We start from the raw sequence: 27,509 nt of genomic DNA, 5'->3' as shown, positions 1-27,509 counted from the left end.
TACGAACCTGGTTTGTCAGACTACTGTCATGTTTTTTAGACTTTTCTGATAAGGTGTGGTCAACATGATGCCCTGAAGTAACCCCAGTGGATTAGAAGCAACAATATGGGCTTTGTCGCTTCTTTTTTACTTTTTTACTTGGCTAGTCGCCAAAGGAACTGTTGGGCCCAACCTACTAGGGATCGGTCTCCTCTGTTGGGACTTCAGACTCTCTATGTCCATATCTGTGAGGTATATTTGTTCCTTTTAATGAAGACAGTAAAACAAAAAAGACCTGCCTGCCGGATTTTAAAGATTGTGATTTAAGCTCATTTGGGAGGTGGAGGTGATGTTTTTATTTGTGCATGCTAGAAACAAATTATAGCCATTTATACTCTAAAGAACATAGGATCTTCTCCTAAAATTATTCACTGGGCAAACTAGTTTGTCTCTAATGGTTATTTAATGCTGTTTGTGAATGTTTCCCTTTAACGTTCAAATTACTTTCCATTAGTTTCTTTTTGCGTGTTTTTTTTTTTTTTTTTTTTTTTAATTTTTATTTGTGTTTGACTCTCTTAGCAAGTAAGAGAGACTTTACAAAGAAGATATAATAAAAAAAAGGGCATTACAGCAAATGCCTACAAACGTGAAGACTTACAATGCATAGACCTAAAAAGACATCATACAAGTAAAAGTTTAAAAGCCATTAATTCCTATAACATAATGAAAAACACATAAAAAACAAAAGAATACACAATGGGGTTATCTATACGCTCAAATGTACATACATCCTCAAATTCATACTAATTTACAAGGGGGAAGAGAGTTAAAATAAGTGATTCAAGAGATGTTCATGTAACAGTCTTTTTCCAATTCTCTTGCAATCACTTTACATAATTTCGTTACAGCATATATCAACGGCTTATGGTTACCTCGCATCATTCTGTCCCAAAGAAAAGGTAGGCAGTCAGTAAAATTAATGTTTACAAATTCCATCAATAATAACGATCTTTGATTCCTAAAATGGGGACAATTTAAAACCAGATGTTTTAATGTTTCAGTGGGTTCGGTACACATGGGAAATCTGCAGTGCGGACTGGAGGCATACAGCTTGTGACCGATCCATTTTACAACTCTTTCTTTGGTGTGAAACAAATTGAGTTTGAACCAGAGATACGTCCTCCGCGTGGAGTTACAAGGAAAAAGCACAATGTAGTCGTGTCTAGGGATCCGTTTACGTGCAAATAATTGGTATTCCTTGTAAAGATAGTACGATCCCATTTTATCAAGGGTTGTGCACCAATCAAGTTCAAAAAGTTTTTTTTTAGCATAGCCCGGTCTATGATAGACATCGTCCACGGTAATGTTAGCCGTCTTGAGTATACCAGCCATTTTTGACACATAAAGAGCCATGGAAGACGTAGGTGACAGCGTAATGGTATGATTCAACTCGGCATATAGGGAGTTCGCTGTGGGATGCCTGATCTTAGCAAAATTGGTTAGGAGTCGCCATTTCCAACGGGTAGACAGTGCTACTAGACCCAATTCATGCCTCAAGATCGCATTGGGGAGGGACATCGGAAGCGACATGGCACGTTTCAGGGCAGTACCCTGCAGTTGGTCCAAAATTGGGCCCATTTCACCCATACGTATGTCAAGAGAATACAGGATTACGCTTTCAATTTTCAAAGTAAAGAACTCGATAAGGGGAATTAATGAAAATTTGCAGTATTTTGCATAGATTACTTTGGATTGTGATATCAGGGGTCTGATCTTTTTACTGAGAACATCATGCCACATTGAGATGGAATTTTTCTCTGTTAAGTAGTATCCCAAGTAGATCGTTTCTCTAATGACTGAGATGGGGATCTGCATGAGATGCCACTGTGATTTGCCAGTTCGTTTCTGTACACCAAATTGCATTACTGCTGTTTTAGCAGGATTAGGCATCAGGTTGTGTGCTAGTGCAAATTCTTCAAATAGACGTAGTTTAAGTTGGAGGCCTGACGGGGTGGGATCAAATAAGATGATATCGTCTGCAAAGGCGAGCCACTTCAGGTGGATTAAGCCGATTTTAGCAGAGAAGAGATTTTTTTCATCCCAACCTTTATCAAGATCAGAGAGGTATAGGTTAAAGAAGGTAGCAGCAAGATTGCAACCTTGCTTCAAACCCACCTCTGTACTGATATCTTTAGAAACGCGTCCCGCTGAAGTAAGCTTGATTCTGTAAGAGGTGTTAGTGTGTAAGGCTTTAAACCAATAAATGAGAATAGACGGAATTCCCATGTTGGTCAACTTAGTCCATAGTATATTACGGATCACTGTGTCGAAAGCTGAGGACATGTCGATAAGAGCGATGTAGACCGGGTTAGATGTTAGTTTTTTGGCTTCTGCGATCGTGAATGCCATTACCATAGCATTTAACGCGGTGGACATGCCTTTCCTAAATCCAGTTTGGTATTTGGAATATAGTCCTAGTGCCCCAATGTACTTTTCCAAGTCATGAAGAAGGAGAGAGGCGAATAGTTTCGCCGCAGTGTCAATTAAGGCAATGGGACGGTAATTCTGTGGCAGCGCAGCATCTCCTTTCTTAAAAATCGGAATGATGTTGGCAGTTAGCCATGAAGCTGGAATAATTCCTGTGTTAAAAATGGACTGAAACTTGGTATTGAGAATACTGGCCCACAGGTCCGGATCTTCTTTATAGAGGCATGGAGGTAGGCCGTCGGGACCGGATGATTTAGAGTAACTAAGTTTGGAGATCGCCCATTTAATGTCAGCGATGGACCAGCCCAACCGCGGCAGATCTTGATATCTTATTAGCGGTGTCGAGATATTCGCAAATTGCACCGGAATCCGGAATTTGTGCCAGATATACTTATACCAAGTAGGTTCCGATATGACATTCGGCATAGAAAGTGATACTTGCGAAGAATTGCTCTTAATCGTTCGCCATATAATACGGGTGTCATGAACAGAGATGGCTCTGATGAGTTTACAATTTATTTCGTTATGCCTTATGAGCCTTAACTGTTGCGTGTTTTAGGGTTCTTGGAAACTGTTGAGCTCAGCTTGTTCTAACTCCAGTGCTTATAAGGCTGCGGTTATAAACTGCATTTGTTTGATGTTGAGAGACGCCAATCGTCACACTGAAGCATGTGTAAATTGGCCTTGTTCTCTGGGTCATGCTGTAATGCTGTATTATCGAACTCTCAGGCAAGCTCTGCGTTAGCCTTCGGAAAATAACTCCTACTTGAATGTTCCCTTAACATCTAAATGGAACAAGCAGTGCATCGACACACTGCAAATAAACGCACATTTCAGCAATAAGACCAGCTTGTTTGGTGAGCTCGTTTCAAGAGTGCAATCCTGAAGATCATAGTGGGGGCGGGAGGAGCATATTCCCGGTTGCCCGCCCCAAAATTCTGCGTACTGTACTTTATCTGTACCCTGATATACTAGTCGTTCAAATGCAGTTCACTTAGCAATACTTCGATTAGTCTGTCATTTTTAATAACCGATATTTGTTCATTAGCTTTCTAAAGCGCTCGCTACAACTCTTCTCGTTGCCTGTCTACCTGCATTTTGATCCAAGTGCTTCCTTGGCGCAATCAAATTAGCAATGCTTGTGCAATGATTAGCATACAGATACATTGCTGATATCTCTAAAATAACTTGATCCTTAGTACTTTACAATCCATAACGACAGCCTACCTTTTGTGCTTCAAAGAGCAAACCTATAATTATGCAACACAAAACCAAACCGTTACGACCTTCCTAGTCTTTTTCACTGCATAATCGCACATCTTGCTAAAAATGATATGTTCTTGGTTTGGATGCAATTATTATCTTGCACATTTGTTTGTAAAACCAATAATTGCCATTTTTTTAAATATGAAATTAGTTTACACTGTAATCCCACTAAATGCTCATTTATAGTAGATAGTATATTGTATCAGCATTTTATAATCTGCATCATCGTCATGCAGGTTCTTTGTGAGCACAATACCCACCCCTACAGATAAAAGGTCAATTGGCCACTTTTATGCCGTAAAAACAGGCAAATACTCCCAAAAAAGAAAAATTGGGAATATACTTGCAACAAAAAATAGGAAACGGCCACTTCGAACCTTATGCCCATGATTTCACCCTCAAAGCGCCATAGATGTGTTTGGACCAGTAGTGCAGAGTACAACAGAAAGAAACTATTACAACTTCCTGATCAGAAGGAGTAAACTGCATCTTTTAGTGGGCATGAATAACTCGGCTCAAAGAAATAACTATTTCAAAAACATTACAGTTTACCTGCTAAAATATTTTTGCTGATAAAATACTACCGTTGGGAATTGGACGTACATTTTTTGAGGAGTAAAACATAATTATTTATTTTTACATTTGTATAGTGCACATACAGCCCAAAGGTATCGCAGTGCTGTTACTTGTGGCAAGTCTAGTTACAGAAGAAATGCAGGCATACGAGTAATGAATAGGTGTCGGGGCATGAGAGTACAATCATCCAGATACATACATTATGATATGATATGATATGATATGATATGGTATTTGTAACGCGCCTATACACAAGTGTTTCAAGGCGCGACGAGGCGGGGGGGGGGGAAACAAGGGAAAGACAGACAAACGATCCTACTAGGCCAGGTGTCATTCAGATCGCGCAAGTGCCGAGGTAAGGGGAAAAAGGAGAAAGTGCAAGGGGAGGAGGTGGGGGGGAAAGTGCAGTACAAGGTAAGTAGCGTAAAATAAATAATGAATAAAAAGGGCCAGCTGGTGGCAAGTGCGAGGTAAGTGCAGAGCAAGTGCTGGGAAGGGGGCTGTAGGGATACAGTGACAGTCCCACGGTGCAGGGGGGGCCAGGGGAGGCAGTGCAAGTGGAGAGTGGCTGGGCCCTGGACCGAGGTCGCTGAGAGTGGCCCAGATGCAGGTTAAGTGCAGAATTCAGTGGGGAGTTAAGCAGGTTTAGCAGGGGAGAGGGAGAGAGAAGGCAGAAGCGAAGAGGAAGGTTTTGAGGTGCTTCCGGAGATGGTTCTCCTCAAGTTTCAGGGAGGCAGGAAGGCTGTTCCAGAGGGAGGCCCCTGCTGCGGAGAGAGATCTACCCCCAGCTCGTTGCTTCGAGAAGCGGCTGACCATGAGGGAGTTGGAGACGGATGAGCGAAGGGCTCGTGAAGGAAGATATTTAGGAAGAGAGAGTTGAAGGTATTTAGGCCCCAGGCCCCAGAAGGCCTTGTGGACAATGCAGAGGGTTTTGAACTTAATCCTCGCAGCCACAATCCTAAGCATGTGGTAGGTATTGGTTTTTGGTCAGTCTTTGGATGGGTCTTAAGTGAAGGGTTTTAAGTGAAGAGCAGAGTTTTCACAGCTTTGCAGAATGCTAGGTGGGAGATTTCTCCTCACAGGGGTGGTGGTAGGGCGTTCCATTGCAGAGCTGATGGGTATGGGATGCTAACGCCTCCGGCTCGGGCTCTCTTGACTCTAGGAATTACGAGCATGTTTGCATAGGGTGTTCTGGTCGGTGTTGTGGAGATTGTGGAGTGAATTATTTCGGAAAGGTAGGGTGGAGCAGTGTGGTGGATGCACTTATGAGTAAGGGCAAGGGTTTTAAAGAGGACTCTCTCTTACTGGGAGCCAGTGTGCCTGTTTCTTAGCTGCTGTGATGTGCTCTTTTTTCGGGATTCCAGTATCTGCACGCAGAGCGTTGTTTTGTATTGTTTGCAGTTTGGCCATGTTTTTGGTGAAGGTACCCAAAAACAGCATTGCAGTAGTCTAGTCTTGATCCTGTAATAGCTCTCGCAATAGTAATGTAGTTGTCCTTGGAGAGGAAAGGTCTGGCTGCTGTCATGAGTTTGGCATGGTATGCCGCTGATGATGCAATGGCATTGACTTTCCTCGTCATTACTGGGTTGAAGTCAAGATAGACACCCAATGTTTTTACTGAGTTAGCTACAGGGATTTTGATGCTGTCGCTCATAAAGTGACTGCCTTGGGAGTTGAGGTTCTTAGTTTCCTTCGAACCAACCATGAGAAGTTCAGTCTTGTCTGAGTTGAGGCAGAGCCCATTGGCTGCCATCCAAGCTTGGATTGTGTTGTAAATTTCGTTCAGTGTCTTGGAATCAGTGTCATAGTCTCCTGCTGGTGTCGGGGGGGGGGGGGATCTGGGTATCATCCGTGTGGTTTGTGTACGAGATACCCAGAGAGTCTAGAATGAGGAAGAGGGGCAGTGTAAAAATACTATAGAGGGTGGGCCAGAATCATGATCCTTGTGGGACGCCGCATAGGATAATGTTAGGTGAGGCTGAGGCCACGTCAAAGAATACTTGCATGGTCCTTCCTTGCAAGAAGGAAGAGATCCAGGCGGTGGCATTGGGTGAGAATTTGGCTGTGGTGGCATAGGACCTTGTGGTCGATGAGGTCAAATGCTGCCGATAGATCCAGGAGAAGGAGGAGAGCAGGTTTCCTGGAGTCTAGCATCGTGCATTTGGTTTTTTGAGTCCAGTAGGGCTGTCTGTCCCGTGCCCTGGGCGGAAACCGGATTGACGGAAACCGGATTGACGGAACCTTAGAAGTTGGCGCCTCAATAGATTGCTGTACCTGTAAATGGGCTGCTTTGTCCAATATTCTGGGGAGGAAGGGAACCGTGGTGATGGGCCGGTAGTTATTAGGTGAAGAGGGGTCAAGGGAGGGTTTTTTGATGAGGAGGCAGACCCAGGCTTCCTTAAGGTAGGAAAGGACTTTGCCAGTGGCAAAGGAAGCATTCACAAATTCTGTAAAGAAGGGAGTGAACTGGCTCGTGCAATCCTCAATGAGTGTAGCTGGGCAGATGTCTCCTTTTCAGTTTGATGGTTTGATGGATTTCATGATCTTGATCATGTCACATTCTTTGATTTCCTTGAAGAAGGAGGGGTTGGGTGTGACAAGAAGGGGTGGTGGTGTAGAAAGGGGGGTATTCAATGCTTGTCTAGTTGTCTGTATTTTGGCTTGCAGGATGTTGAGCTTGCCGATCATGGCTGATTGGATTCCGTCACACCAGGTCTTATCCTTGGTGAAATTCTGTGGTGTGGGTGTAGGGGTCTCTCTAGATCTCTGAAAATAGAGAAGATCTCTTTGGTATTAGATTGGGGTTTTCTGGATTCTGGTTTCAAATGAGATGGCTTTAGCACAAATTATAGCTTTTTTATACTCTGGCCTTTAATTTGAAGTCAAGTTTAGCTTCATCTTTGTGTGAGGTTTGCCATAGGGTTAGGGCTGCACGTTTCTCATATCAAAGTGCAAGATTCACAGTGTGAAGTCCAGCGAGATCCAACATATACCTCTTCCACATCATCCTGGTCCGGGCGTCTGGAAAGACTGAAATTGGAGCATTAATTTCAGCGCCATCCCACATTTTAATATGCCACTAGTTGCTGCGCAACGGATTTAAACAAACACGAACAGCGCCAGGGTTATCTTATTGAGACTGGGAGTGTGGCCACTTAAGGCACAAGATTTGGGGAGTGCACAGGAGTTTTCATATGTTAAAGCACCTGGGTAGGGAGCGCCGGGACACTAAAGAATCCACTATCATTGGGCCTGGGGGTCGCCCTGGGAATTTAGCGTGGTAAAATAGGGCAGTAAGTGCAAACACACAGATAAAGGTGGCTGAGCCGGATAGGGGGCTGCGCCCAGGAGGCGAGTAAAAGGCAGACATCTGTAAGTTTTGCAGAAGAAAACAGCGACACTGAGGAGCAGTGAAGTAATAGCAGGCATATATACAACAAAAGAATGTCACTGTACTGGGAAGAATGTTATTGTCAACACTTGCCTATCAGACACGCAGCATGGTTCCACTTCACCGCCATCCCTGGGTGCTGCACCTGGAACTCTACTAATGCCCCAGGCCATGTGTGAACCAACTGTACGTGGGTGGTCACAATCCATTTGGAAATTACAAGAGCCATTCCAAATCACCATAACTGTTTAACTGACCATAACTGACCCCCACTCTACTGCTTAGGCTATAATTCCTTAACTGTGGGCCCCAAGGCTGTTGGGCTTCCTGCAAGTTGGAAGTGTCGCTGGTGCCGCTTCTTGTAACCCTAGAACTGCTGCTGTGGGTGAGGTGGGACCCACAGGGTAAGCTGGACAGCTTCATGGAACTATATCAATAAGTCCACGACATTTAGCAAGCTGTTGTGTGGCCCCAATTTGACTTAGAAATGTAAAAGTGCCATGGATCCCTACAATAGCGGCTCCGGTGGTTGGAGTGTCTCATAAACAGCTTGCAGTGTTTTGATTGCTGTTATATATGACGGTCACCTAGTGCAAGGTCTGAAAGCCATCACACCCTCCAGCCCACTCAACCAGGCATGAACGGCGACAGCTCCTCAATAGCAGGGATCAAGCAAAGGAAGGCCATGAAGCAGCATAAAAGAATGTGGCAAGGAGCAGGAACGCTGAGTATAAAGTCAGAAGACACAAACCAATAACCCCGCACAGCAAAGCTCAAGTATTGAGGCGAGCCTGACACATATAGGTACCACACAGGGACACATTGCTCTAATAGGGACTTGCAGCCGGTGACTTTAAGCGCAGGGCATCGGCTCTCCAACAAACTAAGATTCACAGAAGCGCCATAAACACCCGGGTCCCACAGAAAGAACAATGAGGGACAAGTATGCAAACACATTGAATTTTAGACTACTTCAACATGCATGCCTAGAAATGGCAGAAATGGTAGCACACCAGGTGTTAGAAAGATGCAAACAAAAGTCAGACACGGTATGCCGCATAATTTCACAGGAACAGCCTCACAAAAAACAAAAATATCACAATAAATGCACACAAAGACAGTATCAACAAACCTAGACAACTGAATTTCTGCCTGCTCAACACTAGATTGTTAAATAAACATGCCCAAGATGTTCACAACCTAATCATCAGGGATTCTGTGGATTTGGTTTGCATAACAGAGACATGGTTACAGGAACCCACTGGGCCTACATGCTCTATAGCAGCACCCCAAGGCTATGTGATATACCACAAAGACAGGGAATCGGGCACAGGGGGAGGAGTGGCCATGATAGTTGGAGACATTAGTATGTTTCCATTCACGACCACCAGTGCAGGCTGCAAAACATTGCATCTTAAACACTCTCCCACAGCGAACGGCAGCATCAATGTCATTCTTGTATACAGACCCCCATCACTTGTCTCGGATTTCAACGATGACATCACCCAACAACTTAATGTGCTGAAAGGTAAAAGCACAGCCAATTTGGTCTTAGGGGACATCAATAGATGGTATGGAAACATAAAAGACAAAGACGCAATTCAGCTAGAAAAAACTTAAATAACATTGAGGTCCAAGTTAAAATCTCTGACCCAACCATGAAAAAGTCTACCAATTAGACTGGATGATCACCAACAACTTAGAGACCAGTGCTTTTGTAACGCAACCCTGCATATGGTCAGACCACTTCTTAGTCACCTTCTCGCTGACGCTAAATACATCCTCTAAGAACAACTTTGGTAATGAACCAAAAACAGTGAGTAGCAGGAATTGCAACAAAATTGAATCAACACTTAAAACAATGCATAGAGAATATACTCAAAGAAATTAAGGAAGATGACTCTTGCGATGAATTAATAACCAAATTTAATTCACAGGCAAAGAAACTAATAGACTTGAGAAGCAGATTACTAAGACCCAATAAAGACCACCAGAAATGGTTTAACACACAACTGGCCGAGCTCAAAAGAGAAAAGAGGAGGAGAGAAGCAAAATGGCAAAAACCCCAACACCAGAAAACAAAGACAGTTGGAAAGATAGCGGAAAAAAAAATTCAGAAAATGTATCTGCGACACCAAGAGAACTTATTACAATGATCATATAAAAAACAGCACAAAACTCATCTAGCAACCTATTCGAAATCCTAAAAACAATAGAAAAACCCAAATCATTAACCCCCCCGCCCTCCCCCCATTCTCTCTGTCCAGTAAAGATTTGGACAAAGTTCAAATAGCGTTCGCAGATAAAATAAGGAAAGCCAGGACCACTCTCAAAGAGGTACAAAAAAAGCTAAGCGGAACTAGTAAAAGGAGTGGCGTCTATAATACAGCAAGGAATCTTTAAATTCCATGAAATCAAGAGAGAAGATATGCTCAAAACTCTCAAATCAATGAAACCCACCACATGTGCAGAAAACCTTATCCCACCCAAACTGATACTGGAGAATGCCAATATTTTCGCCCCCTTTTTTTACCAAAAAGATGAACCCTACATTTCGGCAAGGCCTGGCACAAACTGACATCAAAAAAGTCACAATCACACCTTTTAGCAAACAAAAACGGAATTAGACTAAATTGATCCCGGTAATCTAAGACCCTCACTAACTGTAACTTTCTTCTAAAGGTATTAGACAAAATCGCCACAAACCAACTTCAGGCTTTTGTCTATACAAATGAGATCCTTCACAGCCAACAGTCAGGTGTCCGGGAGGCACACTACCAAAACGGCAATGCTAGATCTCCAATCCCACATGCTAAACATAGTGGAGAATGGAAAAAACAGGGCTCCTAATATTAGATCTCAGCGCAGCCATTGACCTACTGGACCACAGCCAACTCAGACTGGCATTAGAGCGAGGAGCAAACTGTTGCAAAGAGGCAATCGACTTGATATCCTCATTTCTGTCGGACAGGGAGTCAAAGGTTGACTCGGGGGATAATTTCTCTTTTGCAGCAAAAATTTGCCGCAGTGTACCGCATGGAGCCAGTCTGTCACCACTTCTTTTTAACTTTTATATTAGTTTCTTTGTATGATTCTGGAGAAAATCAGCGTTTGTTTCACCAATTACGCTGATGATACCCAACTGGTCATAGTACTTAGCGGTGACTACGCCCAAGACATTGCCAATGTAAAAAAACTTTACAAGTTCATTGAAAAATGGATGACCAACAACTGGCTTTGTCTCAATGGCAAAAAGACAGAATTAATGATTTTTGGGACTAATACAGCCAGACCAAGACTGATCGATCCATCAATACAAGTGTTTTGAAATCAATGAGACCCAAATAAAAGTTGTGAACAAAGTCAAAACTCTGGGGATGCACATTGAATCATCACTAAACGCAGAGTCCCAAGTCATGCAACTGATTAAGAACTGCTCATATTACCTGAGACTCCTACACCGAAAACGCCCCTATCTAAGCAAGGAACATTGCGCCACAGTAGCAAGAGCCACCATATTGTCCAGGCTAGATTACGGCAATGCCCGGTTACTAGGAGCTAACAAAAGGCACATTGCAAAATGTCAAAAAAATACAAAATAGGGCTGTGAGAATCATCAATGGAAAAAAGAACACATCAATGAAGATAGGAGAAATCTGCACTGCCTTACTATCGAAGATGGAATATAGGTCAAAACACTGACGCTAACCTACAGGTGTGTCCATGGGTAAGCCCCAGCCTACCTCAAGAAGAAACTGGTTACATATGTACCGAGATAGGGACTCTGGTCTGAAGCCCAGGGCAACCTCGTAACGACCAGTGTCATGAAAACCAATGGACTCGGCAAAGCCTTTCACACCAAAGCTGCGACCTTATGGAATAACCTCCCACCACAGATGAGACTGGAGCTCTCATACATTACCTTCCGAAAGAAACTTAAGACCCACTTGTTTAGATAACTTCCTTAATCTAAGCCAAAACCCGCCTGAAAATCTGTAGATTCATGTTGTCCTGTGACTTGTTTGTATAATATGATTCTGCGTGTACATTTGGTGCCCTGATGCCTGTGGGCTACGGCGCGGTAGAAATAAATAAAGGAGGTCTGACGTAAACCAGGCATTGGTGTGGCTGGTAGGTTTGGCCTTTCGTGGTTTGAGAGACACAATAGCTTCGACTGCTGCTTTGATGGCTATGTTGTAGGTGCGCGCTATCGGCCGAGGTGCGCGGGATCGGCCGAGAAGGGAGCCCTGAAAGCTGGTCCCGATGGGAATGGAAGTAGTTTGTCTTTAGTTGCCGAGAACCTCTTGCAAGGGTTCGGGGCAGTGGTGGCTCCAATACCTCCTTGCTTCTGGCAGTGGGGATACTGAAGTGAATAATATTGTGGTCCGACCAAGGGGTTGGTGAATTTGCTGTGATGGTGATCGGGCAGTTGTGCTGGGCTATCCAGTCCAGGGAGCGGCCTTGGATGTGCGTGGGTCTGATAATGGCGTTAGAGAAGCAGAGGGTTTAGAGTGCAGTGTTGAGTGCCTTAGTTGCAGGGTCATTGGCGTCATTGAGCCCTAGGTTGAGGTCACCTAATAAGATGGCTTTGGTCGATTGTTTCAGGTTGTCAGAGAGGTGGTCAAAGAGCGCGGTTTGGAATTCACCTATGGGGCCGGGTGGTCGGTAGACGAGATGCGTGATGGTGCAATAGTGGAGAGGTTGATTTTGGTGAACAGGTAGTCACTATTGTTAATTGTGTCTTCATCTGTTTTTTCTGATAGAGAGGGAGTCTTTTGCTATCGGGGTTACTCCACCACCAAGAGTGGGGCGGTCCTGTCTGATGATGGTGTATTCTGATGGTAGGGCTAGTGTAGGGCCTGAGGCCACGTGTAGCCATGATTTGGTTATCATAAGGATATCCAGGTCATGGATAGTGATGAGATCATGGATATCTAGAGCATGAGCATTAATGGAGCGTGCATTAATCAAGGAGCACCTTAGGTGTGAGCTATCAAGGTTGCTTTTGGCCTTATTGGTGGCGGGGGCAACATGGGGTGCTGGTGGTATCATTGGCATTGGCAATAATACAGAGTCACATCATGGGGCAGGCGTGCTGCAATGGTAGCAACAGTAACATTAATACTGAGTGTCATGTCAAGAGGTAAGCATGCATCATTAACATCATTGGCATCATTAATGGGCAGTACGTCAAGGGGCATGTGTGCGGCAAAAGTGGCAACCTATACATTGATACTGGGTCACATCAAGAGGTATGCGTGCATCATTAACTTCACAGGCAACATTATTAGGCAGTAGCATGGTTTTCGAGGGTGAGGTGTAACCTTTGTTCATAGCCCTGGTATGCACGTAGTGGGGCCATCCTGCAGCCAACATGCTTATTACGGTGCTTGAGGGGAGCGGGGCGGCTGGGATGAGGTGCAGCAATGGACCGTGATTGGAGGCGCGCACACCTGTTAATGAGTTGAATTGTATGAGAGATGAGAGGCGAAGATGGCGAGGGGAGCACAGGGTATGGGTCGTTGCTCACCTTGATGTTGCACAGTTGTAGCCGGTCCAGGTGGCTTATGAGGGCTCCCCGTATCATAGGCTGTAGACTTTAGACTGGAGATATTGTTGTAAACAGGAGCAAACCGGGACTAACAGGGCAGGGTCTTTATCCCGACCTTAATCCGCTGATGCGGTCTGGGTCAGTTGTAGATGGTTGCTTAGCGACCAAGAGCCTCGCTCTCATGCTGTGGTGCGCTGGCCATTTTAGGTCAGGCAGCACGGTGTAGATGGATGCAGATTCCCACGTCGGAGGGGGCTGTGGGGCTGAATAGGACTCGGCGAGCAAAACAAAATCATTGTACTCCCAACTTTCAAAAATAGGGAGTAAACTGGAGCACTATTTTTCTATTTTGTTCTTTCCTAATAGAGGAGAGCAAAACAAAATGTAATTCCCTCTCACGGATCAGTGGGCACAGGCCACTGGAGCAGGGATTACAGATGGCAGGTCAAACAGTGGATTGGCGTTGCTGCAGTGTGTGTTGGATCAGCTGGGGTCACACGAGGGAGATGGGCTCCAGCCCTCAAGACCTCAGTGGATGCCAGGCAGTGGGGGTCTTCCAGGGGCTAACTGGGCAGGGCCTTTATCCTGGTCCTAATCCTCCGCCAGATTCCGTCTACCGGTGATGCATTCTAGGTAATGTTGTAGATAGTTGCTTAGCGACCGAGAGCCTCGCTCCCATGCCGGGTTGCGCCGGCCATTTTAGGTCAGGCAGCACAGTGTAGACGGATGCAGATGCCCATGTCGGAGGGGGCTGTGGGGCTGAATAGGACTCGGCGAGCATAACAAAATCATTGTACTCCCAACTTTCAAAAATAGGGAGTAAACTGGAGCACTGTTTTTCTATTGTTCTTTCCTAATAATGTCCTATTAGTTAATCTCGCATGACTCATCCATTGTACCACCTTAAACAGATCTTTATTTATCCTCCACTTTGAATCTCGACTATTTTCGATCTATGCAAAGCGGTAACTTGACGTTGGGAATACACAGTAAAACAAATTAATTAGTAAATTGTAAGTTGTGGAATAGGAAAGTATTTATTTCACAAATGTGAACATGCAGGAATGTTATTGAAACAAAAAAAAGAAACATGCCATCTGTAACGACCGAAATCGTTTTTTGTGTTGAATAATTATTTGCTGTTTGACCATGAAAATACAAAAAAAGAAATCGAACACGTTTTTTTAATTTGGTTTAGGATTTGTGAATTTACCAACGATCAAGTTATGGACTTGCTTTATTAGAGATGTATCTGTATGATTATTATGGCATAAAAGTGCTTAATTATTTTGATTTCCTTGAAGGCAGAACAGTTGGCAGAGATTAGTTGCCTGAGACAGAATTGCAGAAAGTTTGAGGGAAATAGTATGTGCTTTACAAACCTGTAATGCACAAAAGGATAATCCTTCAAAATTACATACACTAAACATATTTCTTTTTAGCTTGTGTGGTTATGTATGTATTAGTTTTGTAGTGAGCATTGTTTTATATGCTTCAGATAAAGCATTGTGCACAGAATGTGGACACTAGCTACTGTTCACAGGTGATTTGCTTTTCTGCACGTGATTATATGCCACTGGGTGTAATGTCTTGCCCTATTCCACTAGTAGTTGGGCTTTGTGCAGTTTCTACCGATCACCCAACATCTTTCAAAGAAAAATGCTGAATAGTGTTTGCCTTTTGTGCACATTTTCTCCACGAGGGAAGGCATGTTAAGCCCTTGGTGTTTGAGCCCCTGAAGACATGCTTGCAAACGTTGGGCATATCACTGCTGGAAAACCAGCTCTGTAGTAACTTTCTGAAGTTGAGATACTCCATTTTCTGCACATGCTTTCTTTGTTAGGATACATTGATTACATTGATTTACATGCAGCTGGAGCTATTTCAAAGTGCAGGTCAGGACCAAAGTAGGGGTTGACATGCTCAGGAGTGAAGGTCAACGAGACAAAGGTCAACTGAATCTTCACTACTTTGCGCATAAGAAATGGCAAGCGTATAAATAGATGAGCCTAATTATATCGTACTCAATGGGAGAGCCGAAACACAGCTCTACACCAGAATGCAGAACTGCACTGTGTGTGCTTTCTGCACAGGCTCTCTGAATAGGACATGCACTTCAAAGGTTTAGCTCCTGGAGCAATCGCCCATTGGTCATCTGCACTGCGGAAATCACATTCTCAATATTTGTATCTGCTTTGTGTACTCACAGGAAATCTGTTTGTACACCCACTCTACACAGTATATTCAATAAATCATGAATATTTATTGCAAAATTACAATCCCCAACCATTTAAGAAACAAACCTAATACCACCTAACAAAAATACAAGGGCTTACTGTGATGCTCCAAATCCAAAATGGAGAATGTGTGAATGTTGAAAACGATCCAATCTCATGACCCCTCGCTCCACTCACCTGCAATCCTGCTGTCATCCTTTGTCACTTTCAAATCAGAGCTTGGTAGGAATTCTTGAAGGCGAATAAAGTCCATGCCTTTATAATATGCCAGCTGAATTGTTTCTAGTGGCATGCTTCAACGATCTCCCAACACTGGCCACAAAAGTATATGCAATCCCAAACGCATTGATCCTAAGTCCCTGACTGTATAAACCAATCAGTAAATATCCCTCTCCAGAAGAAACCCTTAGTCCGTCCCAAGATCCTAGCCACTGCAAACCATGCTCAAACCTCCCCTAAAGCAGAATCTTGGAGGAATAAAGTGACGAGATAAATTAGGTAATTCATGGAAAAACACAACTTCTTTCACAAATGCCAGTCCTATGACCGGAAAAGAATAACAGTAGTAAACCTAAACAAGGAACACCTCAATACAAGGATGAATGCCGTCATTCTGCTCTTATCCTATAGGTGTCAATCGGCCATGACACTGGGGATCTTAAAATCTTGACTTGTACTAAAAGACAGGGTATCAATCATTGTGTCTCAATTATTAAATCCTTTCTAGAAGATTAAACCAGATGCCATTTGAACCCACATAGTCTGTCCTCTTCCTATTCAATTGCATGAGCCCACTGGCCCAACTAATCCAGTGCCAGTCACTCGAGTGGCCGATGTCTGTAAATGATGCTCCAATCCACATTCGTGTTGATGAAATAGACCAGCTGGATTCCACCAGGGAGCGCTGAGATGAACTGATGCGCCTCGTTGGGACTCCTCCATGTGGTCTGAATTGAGGGACTGAGCCCCCCCCACGTACCCCCAGGAATGACCCTCCGACCCCCTCCCCAACCCCTGGGGTGGCCGGATGCTGCGTCGCCCCCGAGGCGAAAAAATCTGAAGTCCCAGCTCCCATTATAGCCCGAGAACCTATTCTGCTCGTTGCAACCGAAGCTCCCGCACTTTTCTACTTGGATCCGCCTATTGATAACTGCAGTGGGCCCGGACAGAGCAGAGGTGCCTGGGGGAAATGGGATAGTGTCTTGGCCCCCCCGTCGTGGGACCCTTCGCCGGAGGTGCACAGGGTGGTACTAGCCCGCCGAGACCAGCAGCATTCTCCCGTGGTTCGGATCTGTCCTGTGGACTGGGAGCGGCAACCCTCCACCCCCCCCCCCCCCTCTCTGAACAGCAGAGTCCTGCACTGTCGGCGATACGGGCAGGCGCCTGCCCAACGAGAGCAGCAGCAGAGACCGGCATAGTGGAGATGGCTGGGGGACCGACACTGGTTGTTCCTCCTGGAGAAAACGGTGACCTCCACTGGCGGAGCTGAGAGCCTGCATCCGCCCACAGACTACGGCTCATCCCCGTGGGGCGGGAGCAACCGAGGGCCAGTAGCTCCCCTTCTGGCCCCCTTGCTGGCGTTGACACGGATGTCCTGGAGAGACCATCCATGATTCACCACAATGCTCCAGAGTGGATGACCTGGAGCCCCGCTCCAGCGTATGTCTGCCTGGAGAGCACCGGTCCTCGATCCTGGGCCATTTTGAGCGCAGAGCCTCCCGCCGCAGCAAAAAGCCAGCACCACGCTGGGGCTTGACTCTGACCTCCCCGCCATCCATCACGTAAGACCAAAAGCAGGCCCCAGTGCCGACTCTATTCCACCCCGCCCTGTTCGGCGACACCAGCCAACGTGCCGCAGGTGAGCAGGGAGAGACCCAGAGAGGGGAGGTTGGTGGATCCTGAGAGTGCGCCGGGGTGTGGGCTCCCCTCCCCCTGCCTGCCGGTTGTGAAGCGTGGTGTTCACTGGCAGGGCGGGCGTTCTCCTTGGGAGCTCCGCTTAACTAATTCCATAGGGCAGTTGAACAATAAGTGGCGTGCTTCTATCCGGTTGCCCAACGGCAAGTTTCAGCAGCGACTCTAGGCCTCCGCTGCATGTGTGTTGGTGGAGCAGCCCCCTGCGATCCCTTCCTCGTGAGCCTCTTCCTGGTGACCCCCACCTACCCTCTTCGGATCGCCTCTCTAAGATACCCTGGCACTTGTGTCCTGGTCAAGTGAGAAGTGAAGCCTGGTGGCACAGCCTCGACCAGCCCCCCCCCCCCCCCCCCCACACCCCCTCTGTCTTCCTGTGGTGAGTACACCACGCATCGTCCTTTGAGGGGGGGCAGAAGTCTTTGTCTCCCTGATTATACATGCACCAGTCTCCATCATAGGGAGCCCGGACCTACTCGCAGCACCATCTCCTATATTTTGATCTCATCATCCCCCCCACCCTCATTCGAGGGCGCCTCGAAGAGCCTGGAAGGAGGCATCCAGCATAGGTCCCAGACAGAAGAACTCAAAAATTCTACAATAGAATTCTACAATAGTGCCTGGGTGGCCCTATCAATCGAGCTTCGGTAGGGCCCGCTGCTCCAGTCTGTCTTCATATTCATAAGGGGGAAGCTGTAAATGTGATGGCCTAACACCTTCCACACCCTAACTCTATTGGTCCCTGTTGGAGGATACCGGAGGTCAACGTTTGCCAAAGGCGGGCGGGTGTAGGCCCCAGCCCCGTTATAGTCCACCCCCATCATCCGAGTAGTTCTGCACTGCGGCCACGCAGGGATCCTTTGGAAGCCCCGGGCGGATCTTTTCACAAGACACCCCTGCCCTCCTACAGAAATCGGGCTGGTTAGCCCTACTTATCTCTAGAGGTGGGCCTGGGGAAAGGTGCTGGAGCAGCCTGCTACGCTTCCCAATCTCTGGAAGAGAGCGACCCCCCCCCCCGATCACCATTAACATCTCTGCTTCTCCCGAGCTTGCGCCCCCAGCCAGCTCTCTCCTTACCTTGTCGCAATAGCAAACCTCTCTCCTCCCTCCCTCACTTTTCTAAGTAGCCATATCCCCTACGGCTCTCCATGGCCGCAGTTTAACTACCTTGCCTGGCTTCTTTACTAATCACCTGGTAGAAGCTCTTCCTCTGGAACCCCCAACTTTTCGTCTGGTCCCTCGGGGATCCCGCATATCTGAGCGTGCTCTGTCATACACCCTCCTCCCCCAATGGACTGGTCGAAAACCTTACAAAAGTATCAGCACTCCCCTCTCCCGGCACCTGACGTAACCACCAATGCGGGCATCCAACCAACCGGAAGCGATGGACGCCTGATCGGTGAGTAAGGGAATGTCCGCACTTCTCGAGGAGATAGGTGGATTTAGAGCAGACATTAGTAACGACTCGATTCCCTGGATAAAAAGGTATTCTCTGTAGACGACCGGGTGCAAGCCTTTGAGGCAAACCAATCCTCGCTTGACCTCCTCGTAACACAATTTGACATGCATTTATCAGAATTAGAAAGAAGGGAGGAGAAATGCACCCTTAAACTGGACAATTTGGAAAATGGGGATCGCCAAAACGTCCTGTGGTTCGTTGGGGTTCTGGAACGAGAGGGTGAGACCCAAGCAGACATGAGGTTTGTAAATTCTGTGATCAGTAGATTGTTTGAGGCAATACCAGTGAGCCAACTATCGACAGGCCCAACAGAGCCGGGGCCGCCTCCAGGGGACCCAGGTCCATACTAAATGGCTCTAACCTAAAGAGGTGAGCCTTTCTTCCTCTCTTTCGACTATGATGGCTATAATTACACCTTGGTAACGGAAGACGACATCCAAAGAGGGACTCGTGAACTACTGGGCGAGCCTAGCCAGGGGAATGACCAACCCAATGAGGGAGGAGACTCCTTGGTGCCCCGGAAGCCTGGGGGACTCGCGGAGAGGCGCTGAGTCTGCGGCAAAAGGAAGTTCAGGAGGGTGGCCCCAGCCTCTCCCAGACCCATGGATGAATGAATGTCGCTCAAACTAATCATCTTTGCACAGCGAGTTGGAGACTACTGAGCTTGCCACTGGCTTCTGGTCACCTGAGGCGGTCTTGGGCCAGAGCCGAGCCCTCTGCACATGAATTCTCCTGTTCGAGTGGGGGTCGTTTCTGGGGGGGATACTGTTATGTGATGTTGATCTTGGAGTTTTTGGGGAAGAGGGGGGCTCAGAGAATCTGTTTATGGATGTCTTATAGCCCAGTGGCGGTAGATGCTGGTGGCCTGGCTTGACAGCATCTCCTATGTCGCAGGCATGCCAGGCGTTGGGGTGGGAGTACGAGTTGGGGGTTCAGTTGCTGTTGTTTTGTGGTAATTTGTGGTCATATCTACCGAATGGGGACTTTAATTTGTCTGGGTCTGTTTTTTCAGAAGGGGTTCTTACTTTACAAAGCCAAAACGGGGACCTGTGCAATAGGGGATTCTCTAAAGGGAATTTGAGAAGAATGTATCCCGTTGATGGCTGATGCTTTACAATCGCTGACACTGGGTTCGCTCAATGCAAGGGAACTGAACTCTCTGCATAAGAGACCTTTAGTGGTAAAAGAGTTGAGTAGGCTGAAGCTATATAGGCTGAAGCTATATTTGCAGGAGACACACTGGGAGAGGGGTAGGGAGATGTTGCTCAAATCCAGATTCATACAGTAAGTCATTCACGCCTCCTACCCTTGTAAAAAAAAAAAAAGGAAAAAAGGGGGGGGGGCGTTGCGATAGTGGTCTCCTCTAGAGCCCACCTTACACCTAGAGCTGAATGTAAGGATTTGGAGGGGCGCTTTGCAATGGTTAAAGGGGAAATAAGAGGTAGCACAGTCACTCTGGTATCAATTTATGCTCCGAATGAGGCCCAAGAACAATTCTGGTGGGGTGGAGGGGTGAAGATAAAAATAATGACGCTTGCTGAGAGGATCCTCCTGGCAGGCAGGGATTTTAATATGGTCCTCCATCCGAAATGTGACAGTCGGACCGCTCTTTTATGGACACCAATACTCGGAAGAGGATGGCTCTTTCCTTTCATAACACTAATGACGAGTTGGGCCTCTTTGACTCCCTCACGATACGACATGGGTGTAACCCCCTCTTCAATTTCGTCTCTAGTCCGCAATCCTCTTTCTCCAGAATCGACTATGTCCTTGTTGATAACTCAATGTGCGAAAAATAACCGACTTTTCGGTCGTCCTAATCCCATGGTCAGACCATGACTTAGTCTTGGTCCAACTGGTCATCCCGCCCCCCCATTTCTCAAGGTGGTCTTGTAACGACCTTCTAGTGAAGGACAAAGAAACATCCCAATCCGTCCTTGCAGCTATAAAGGAGTAATTTGAAATCCACGACAATGGCCAAGTGAGGGAAGCGGGAGTCTGGGAAGCCTTTAAGGCGACGATCCGGGATGTCTTGATGGGGATGGGATCTGCTAGAAAACATGAGATCACAAATGTTCCCGGGCAAATGGTCAGAGCTCCAACAGCTTAAAGCGAAGTTGGCCACCCTCTTGGTTGCCCAAACTGAGATAAAATTATCCTTTCTAAAACAAAAGTATATGGAGAGGGGAGAGAAGGCGGATAAAATCCTAGCCTGGAGGTTGCGGGAGCTTAGAAAGATCAGAAGGGTTGACTCACTTCGACTTCCCGAGGGGAATACTTGCCTTGACGACCCAGGTATAGCGGAACAATTCCGTTCGTACTACGAGCGCCTGTATGCGTCGGAGTACTCGGGTGATGAGTCCGAGATCGATAACTTCCTCTATTCCCTCCTAATCCCACGCCTCCCTCCTGAGAAGGCGGATCCCCTGGAAAGGCCCATCACGCCGCAAGAGGTGGTCGATACCATTGCATCTATGAAGGGGAGGGTACCACTCCGGACGATGATGGCTTTACGGTTCTCTTCTATAAATACTTCCTCTCTGGTGCCCTTTCTCTCAAGACTCTTCAACCTTGCCCTGTAGTCTGGGTCTCCCCCCTCCACCCCCCCACAGTCAATGTTGTCTGCCTGTATCGTGGTCATCCCGAAAGAGGCTAAGCACTCAACCAGCTGCCAATCCTACCGTTGCATCTCCCTTCTTAATACGGATGTGAAGGTCCTGCCTAAGCTGCTGGCCAATAGGCTGTCCCAGTATCTTCCTTTGCTGGTCCCCAGGGACCAAGTCGGATTCATACCGGGCAGACAGGGGTCCGATAATATCAGGAAAACTCTAGACCTTATGCACCATGCCTCTTGCAACGACATGGAAACCTATCTCCTAACTCTTGACTCTGAAAAGGCCTTCGACCGGGTAGAGTGGTCATACATGGGGAAGGTCTTGCGGAAGATGGGTATGGGGGACAGGTTCTGCGGATGGATTGCCTCGCTTTACAACGGGCCCTCTGCTAGGGTGGCAGTATCGGCATCGTTCCCCCTCTCTAGAGGGACCGGCCAGGGCTGCCCCATATAGCCCCCTCTATACGCTCTTGCGATAGAGCCGTTGGCCATAGCGATAAGACAACATCAAGGAATCTCTGGGGTTTGATGTGGGGAACTTGATTTGAAACTCTCCCTATTTGCGGACGACATCCTCGCATATTTAACAGATCTGAAGGCCTCTCTCCCTTCCCTCCTGAATCTGATTTCCTCCTTTGAGGTCTTCTCCGGACTGAAAATTAACCCATCGAAATCGTGTCTCATGCCGATGGGTAAAGGCGACAAGGACATTGATGAAACTAAAATAATAGAGGGAATTAGAATTGAACGAGAAGCTGTGCCATACCTGGGAATCCTTCTCCCTAGAGACTTGGGTGCCCTCTTTCAACTAAACTCCCCCCACCATTCTTTCCAAGATAAAACTAGACCTTCAACGCTGGCCCCCCCTGACCCTCTCATGGTTCGGACGAATGGTTTCTATAAAGATGAATATTCTTCCCCGCCTTCTCTATCACTTTACCTCTCTCCTGACAATTATCCCGGAGGCTTTTTTTAAATCTCTCCACTTCATGGTCCAACGATTCATCTGGAGGGGTAAGAAACTAAGGATCAAATATGACTCACTGACTCTCCCGAGGTCCAAGGGTGGTTACGGGCTCCCAGATTTTCGACAGTACTATAAGGCCTCCTAGCTGAGGGTGATGTTGGAGCACAGAGACGACATGCATTCTTTTTGGTCCTACATTGAAGACACGCTCACACACCCCGGGAAGGTAAGAGACCTTCTGTGGTCCCTGTCCAAGGCCCTGCCCGTTGCCGTTAGATGTCACCCGACCCTATCAGTCCTGTGGGCCTTATGGAAGCGGGATAAAGTAAACATACCTGTCTTTTCTTGGGCCTCCCCGCTGTCTTACCTCTGGTGTCCGCCTCTGGATTTGGGCAAGAAAGGTCTGCGGGACACGCAAAGTTGGTCGGATATGGGTCTTGAGACACCCGCGCAGCTTTTCCTTCAGAACGCATTAGAGTATGATAAATTAGTAGAGGCCATAGGGGACAAACTAATGTTGATTTTTGATTATCTCCGTGTAAAGGGGATTCTGACTACCCTCAATGGGGCGATGCACTTGCACGCCCTCTCAAGGCCCTTGATAGTCTTTGTGGAGTCCTCATCGAGGCGGGGTGCACTGTCTAGGGTCTATAAAGTGCTGATTAAATCCCTGTCTGCCCACTTGGTGCAATGTAAACATTTTTGGGAGGAGTGGCTTGGTGGGGAGTTGGAGTCGTCCTGGACAAAGCTCTTTGGAACACTCTTTTCGGGCTCCCTGTGTGCTTCAGCCATGGAGCACAATTTCAAACTTCTTCACACATGGCATCTACCCCCGATAGGCTGTCTAAGATGTTTCCTGCTGTATCCCCTTTCTGCCCTAGGGGATGTGCCCAGAGAGGGACATGGTATCATTTGTGGTGGGAATGCCCGGCTGTTCAGTTGGATTAAAGATATTGTGGGCATTCCTCTACCCTGGCAATCCTCTTTGGAATTCCTTTCCCAGAATCTGACTCCGGCACCATCCCCAGGGTGATTCAAGCCATGTTGAGAGCCGGGAGACTGGCCCTGGCTCATAAATGGAAAAGTAGCTTTCTCCCTTCCAGGCCGAAATGGTTAGCTAAACTGTGATTTTTACTTATGAGAAACTGACAGCCCTGAAACACGATACGATGAAGGCCTTCCTGCTCGATTGGAGATTGCGGGCGGTGCAGGGGGTGGAGGCTCCCCTACCCTGTCTGGGGTCTGAGAAAAGTTCTCCACTATCCACTTTATGCTACGCTGAAAGAACCCTATTGTCCGTCTGCCTGTGGGTTAGGGTCCCACAACAGTGCCTATCAAAGAGCCCAGTGCTCAACCGGGCTCGGTTTGCTACAAGCGGGGGAGGGGGGAGTTACATCTGAGAATGTTGTCTACCTTCAATTGATTTTTCTAATGGAAAATGTTCAATAAAAAATTAGTTGAAAAAAGAAAGACCAGCTGCTCAATAAGGAATGAAGCATACTGAGACTCTTGGAATTCGGGATCTTTGTCTTGTTCCTGAATTAAAACCAGCAATGGCAAAGCCAACATGTTTGGCTGTTGTGCATGCACAGAATAGCCATTTGCCAGTCACTCCCATAATAGTTCTACCTTGCCCTCAGGTGGCAACAGCTGCAAAATTGTGTGATTACTAGGCATTTATAATTAATCTAATACTGCACCCGTTTGCTTTGTCAGTGCTTGATTTTAACAGGACTGTATTGCCAGGAACCGATTCAAATCAAGTGGCTGAAAACAAACTTGGTTAAGACATTATCAGCAGTCCCCTGCAGGCCATAGATTGATATTACTGCTTGATACTGCTTGATAGAGCTAGTGCAGGGATCACAGGAGGATGTATTCTTGGTGGGTAGTGGGGGGGATAGCCTTTGCAATTAGTATGGTCATTGGCAGTGGGAGGTAGTAGGGGTGGAGAAATGACCAAACACCCACGGACTGTGTCCCTTCTCACTTGTCCTTTCCCTCCTAGCTCTACACGTATGCAATAGTGTTGGCTTCTAGGTGATACCTAGGTGTCATCTACTAGCCAAAATTAAATAGACCCGACATTGGTTCTTTGTGTTTTTTTGTTTGTTTTGTAAGTATTCTACAACTCTATGTGCAAGTATGAATATCACATACGGAGTAGTTCATGCTTTGTTGTGTGTATTTTCTTTTTAAGCTACCATTTTACTCCTTATTTTACATTAATTAATTTTTAGGACCTCATTTTGTGCGTCATATTCTGTATCCAGTCTTACTTGCTATCATTGTGTTGTTGTGTCCACATCTCCCTCTGTAGGTGTCGTGTCGCAGGCTTTGCCAACAATGCTAATCTGTTGTAATTTGTTTTACAGAAATCTGTTTGCTGAGGTTAAGCTAAAGCCAACAGTGACTCATGACCGGTCGGCTCCCATCATCGGTTAATCCAGAAACTGGGCTTGTACCCCAGGCTGTTGCTCTGCCATCAATGCTGTGATTTAATTGGAGGGGAGATCTCCAAACATTGCGAGGGACTCCGGCTCTCCCCATGCCACTTCAGGGAGTCCACATGTACTGCGTGGAGCATTGATCCGCACTAGTCAGTTTATCGGACCCAGGCTCTCAAGCTGGATTCTGAACACACCATCTTGTGGATTTGGCTGTGCGTCACCAGTGTTGTGTGGTGAAGAAGAATGGCTATCAAATGTGGCTCTCTTCGAAGGCCAGTAGGCATAGCGTGGACTGCTGAGCGTTGAATCATTGCCAAAGTGCTGTATTTAACAAACCTTGGCCTGCCAAACCGGACTCTAGCAGCCCGGGATTTGAATTACACGTTTATGGTGCTTTGCCTCGCAATGCCCAGATCCATCATCAAATCACAGTTACTATGCGATTTCCACAAATTGTTGCTCTTTCATAGTGACTGTTTCCATTAATGTTTTAATTCGATTTGTTTACACCATATGGACTTTGTTTCCTTTCCAACCCTCTCTTCTGCGAAGCTCATGAATCATGTATACAAGCAAACGCCTGGTACAGTGGTCAATAATGCTGTAATACTGTGTATTGTAATTGGTTGTTTGGGAGTCACTCATATTGTTTGTGGTGTTCCACTGTTACCAAGGACTCGTAAGAGGTAATGGGGATGTATTTATAGGATGTGTTAAATTTAATCAGTTAAGAATAATAGTGCTACTGATAATAAACAACTGAAGTAGATGTAGGAATGCTTAGCACCAAAATGAGCCCCTTTGTGTTGTAAGTAGCCTTACCAATGCTTAATTCACTAGTAAATATTTGAATTCCACTGAAGATTTAAATTAACAAAACTGATGGGGGCTGTAGGTTTGGGATGTTGGAATAATTCCTGCAAGAGTCTGTTGTCACCTTAGGTCTAGGGTGTAATGTGCTTAAAATACTAGAGATATTTCTATGTGAGGGGCATGGAACTATCACTTGCAGTTCACAGAGCCTCTTGACCTCTCCTACCTCCACTATAGTGAGTAAGGCCTGCTGTGTCCTTAGTTCTGTTTTTTCAGTCTGTTTCTTTCAGACTTTAATTTATAATAATACTACTTTGAAGCCTCATGTGATCGCTCTACAAGCTTCCAAGCGGAACTGCCAAAAGACGGATGCTCTGGTTTGGGGCAGGGTTACCAAGAATAAGCTAAAGTGGAGATCAATGAAGGCGAATTCTGTACTCTGGTGGCTGTGTTGGTAGTGTTTCTGGTGTTGTTGAGGATGGTTTTCAGTGGTTCCTTGTTGCAGCCTGGGAAAGTGAATGTAAATCGTTGTCCGCTGAAATACATAGTCTTGCAAATGTATTTTACCTTTGAGGTGCCAGTAAGAGCTCATGGAACTGGAATGCAATATCACTCTAATAAGGATCTGGAAAACCAGAAACATTTAGCTTGATTCCCTTGTAGCAAACAGTAAATCTTTATAGTATGCATGAAAGCACTTAATGATAGTCCTATAGATGTGTGCCCCATGTAATAGCAGACATACTGACTGGACGAGATCGGAACAGAAGACCCTGTAAGGCAGAAAGTGTGTTAGCCGTAAAAGACTTCCTGCCCTAATTGAAAGGTGTGTAAGGAAAATTCGGTTACAAATGGTTACAAATACCAACGTTTTCGAAGCCCTTCCCCTGCACTCCAACGCTTGTATGTTTGATAGCAAACTGGTTTAAAAGGTATGCACAATGCTGCCAAACGCCTATGAACCATTTCATGACAATCTACATCTGGGAACATGTGCTGCACTATTATTACATGTGTATGTATGGTTTCATGGGTGTGGACCTAGCCCATCAGTAACCGAAACTGCTTTAGAAGGACTTCTGGTTCCAGGTCTGCAGCATCAACTTAATATATGTTCAGGTTGAAAACTCTCCCCTCATTCCATTCATCGCCAGCCAATAACCATAAAACATTGATTTCTGTGTTTTTTTTGGATTTGTCACGTGTTCTTTGCTTATTCCAGGTGTCCCTAGTGGGCTGTCTGCAAAGAGGTCAGTGGGCACATAGGGCTGGTATTTGAGTGTTCAAACACTAGCAAAGTCTGTCTCACAAAAGTGTCAAAATAAGTCATGCCAAAGACCATTTCTGTCTCGTGCTTCAACAATATCGTTTAAAAAATACATTGTTTCAATTGTTTGGAACAATTTAGGATTTAAAAGCAAAATGCCTGTTCCTGGGTTGGCTTGTGATCTCCGAATCGGCTATGGTGCACGCCCACTTGCATGCCGAGCCTGTGATTCCATGACAGAACTGAAATGCATTAGACATGACACTGCTGCTATTTTTTTTATGAAGGTACATATATTTATGATGCATATAGCCAGTTGCTCGTAGGTTTACCAAGGTTGGGACTTGTAGATCCTGTACACATGTTTTATCACAGGCTGTAAAAACTGCTAAAAATTGCCTTGATTCATAATATACTGTCTGCCTTTTTCAACTTGGTAACTAGGGTCTGACAATAAACGTAATGGCTACGCTGATGTCATGCATATGTTTGCGGGTCGTGGGGGGAGGCTGTGCCTGGAGAAGAATGTGTGCTGGGATTTGTC

At 46.1% G+C, this 27,509-nt stretch overlaps 1 protein-coding gene across 3 annotated transcripts in view; it reads left to right on the top strand.

Moving 5' to 3' along the window:
* The window catches only part of BAIAP2 (BAR/IMD domain containing adaptor protein 2), a 764,302-nt gene extending 736,862 nt beyond the window's left edge, over positions 1-27,440 (top strand). For 2 of the 3 annotated variants that reach the window (XM_069655179.1, XM_069655176.1), the window contains one exon: positions 24,811-25,021. In XM_069655179.1, coding sequence (XP_069511280.1) covers positions 24,811-24,880 — 70 coding nt within the window. In that variant the 3' untranslated portion in view covers positions 24,881-25,021. Of the gene's footprint in view, positions 1-24,810 lie in introns of all 3 variants that reach the window. The other variant, XM_069655178.1, reaches the window with a different exon arrangement.
* Positions 27,441-27,509: the final 69 nt, after the last annotated feature.

This window comes from Ambystoma mexicanum, chromosome 3q (genome assembly GCF_040938575.1).
Source record: "Ambystoma mexicanum isolate Mex_15411 chromosome 3q, UKY_AmexF1_1, whole genome shotgun sequence".
Taxonomy (NCBI): domain Eukaryota; kingdom Metazoa; phylum Chordata; class Amphibia; order Caudata; family Ambystomatidae; genus Ambystoma; species Ambystoma mexicanum.
Note: the sequence above shows the minus strand (reverse complement) of the source record. Positions and strands in the feature narration are given on the sequence as shown.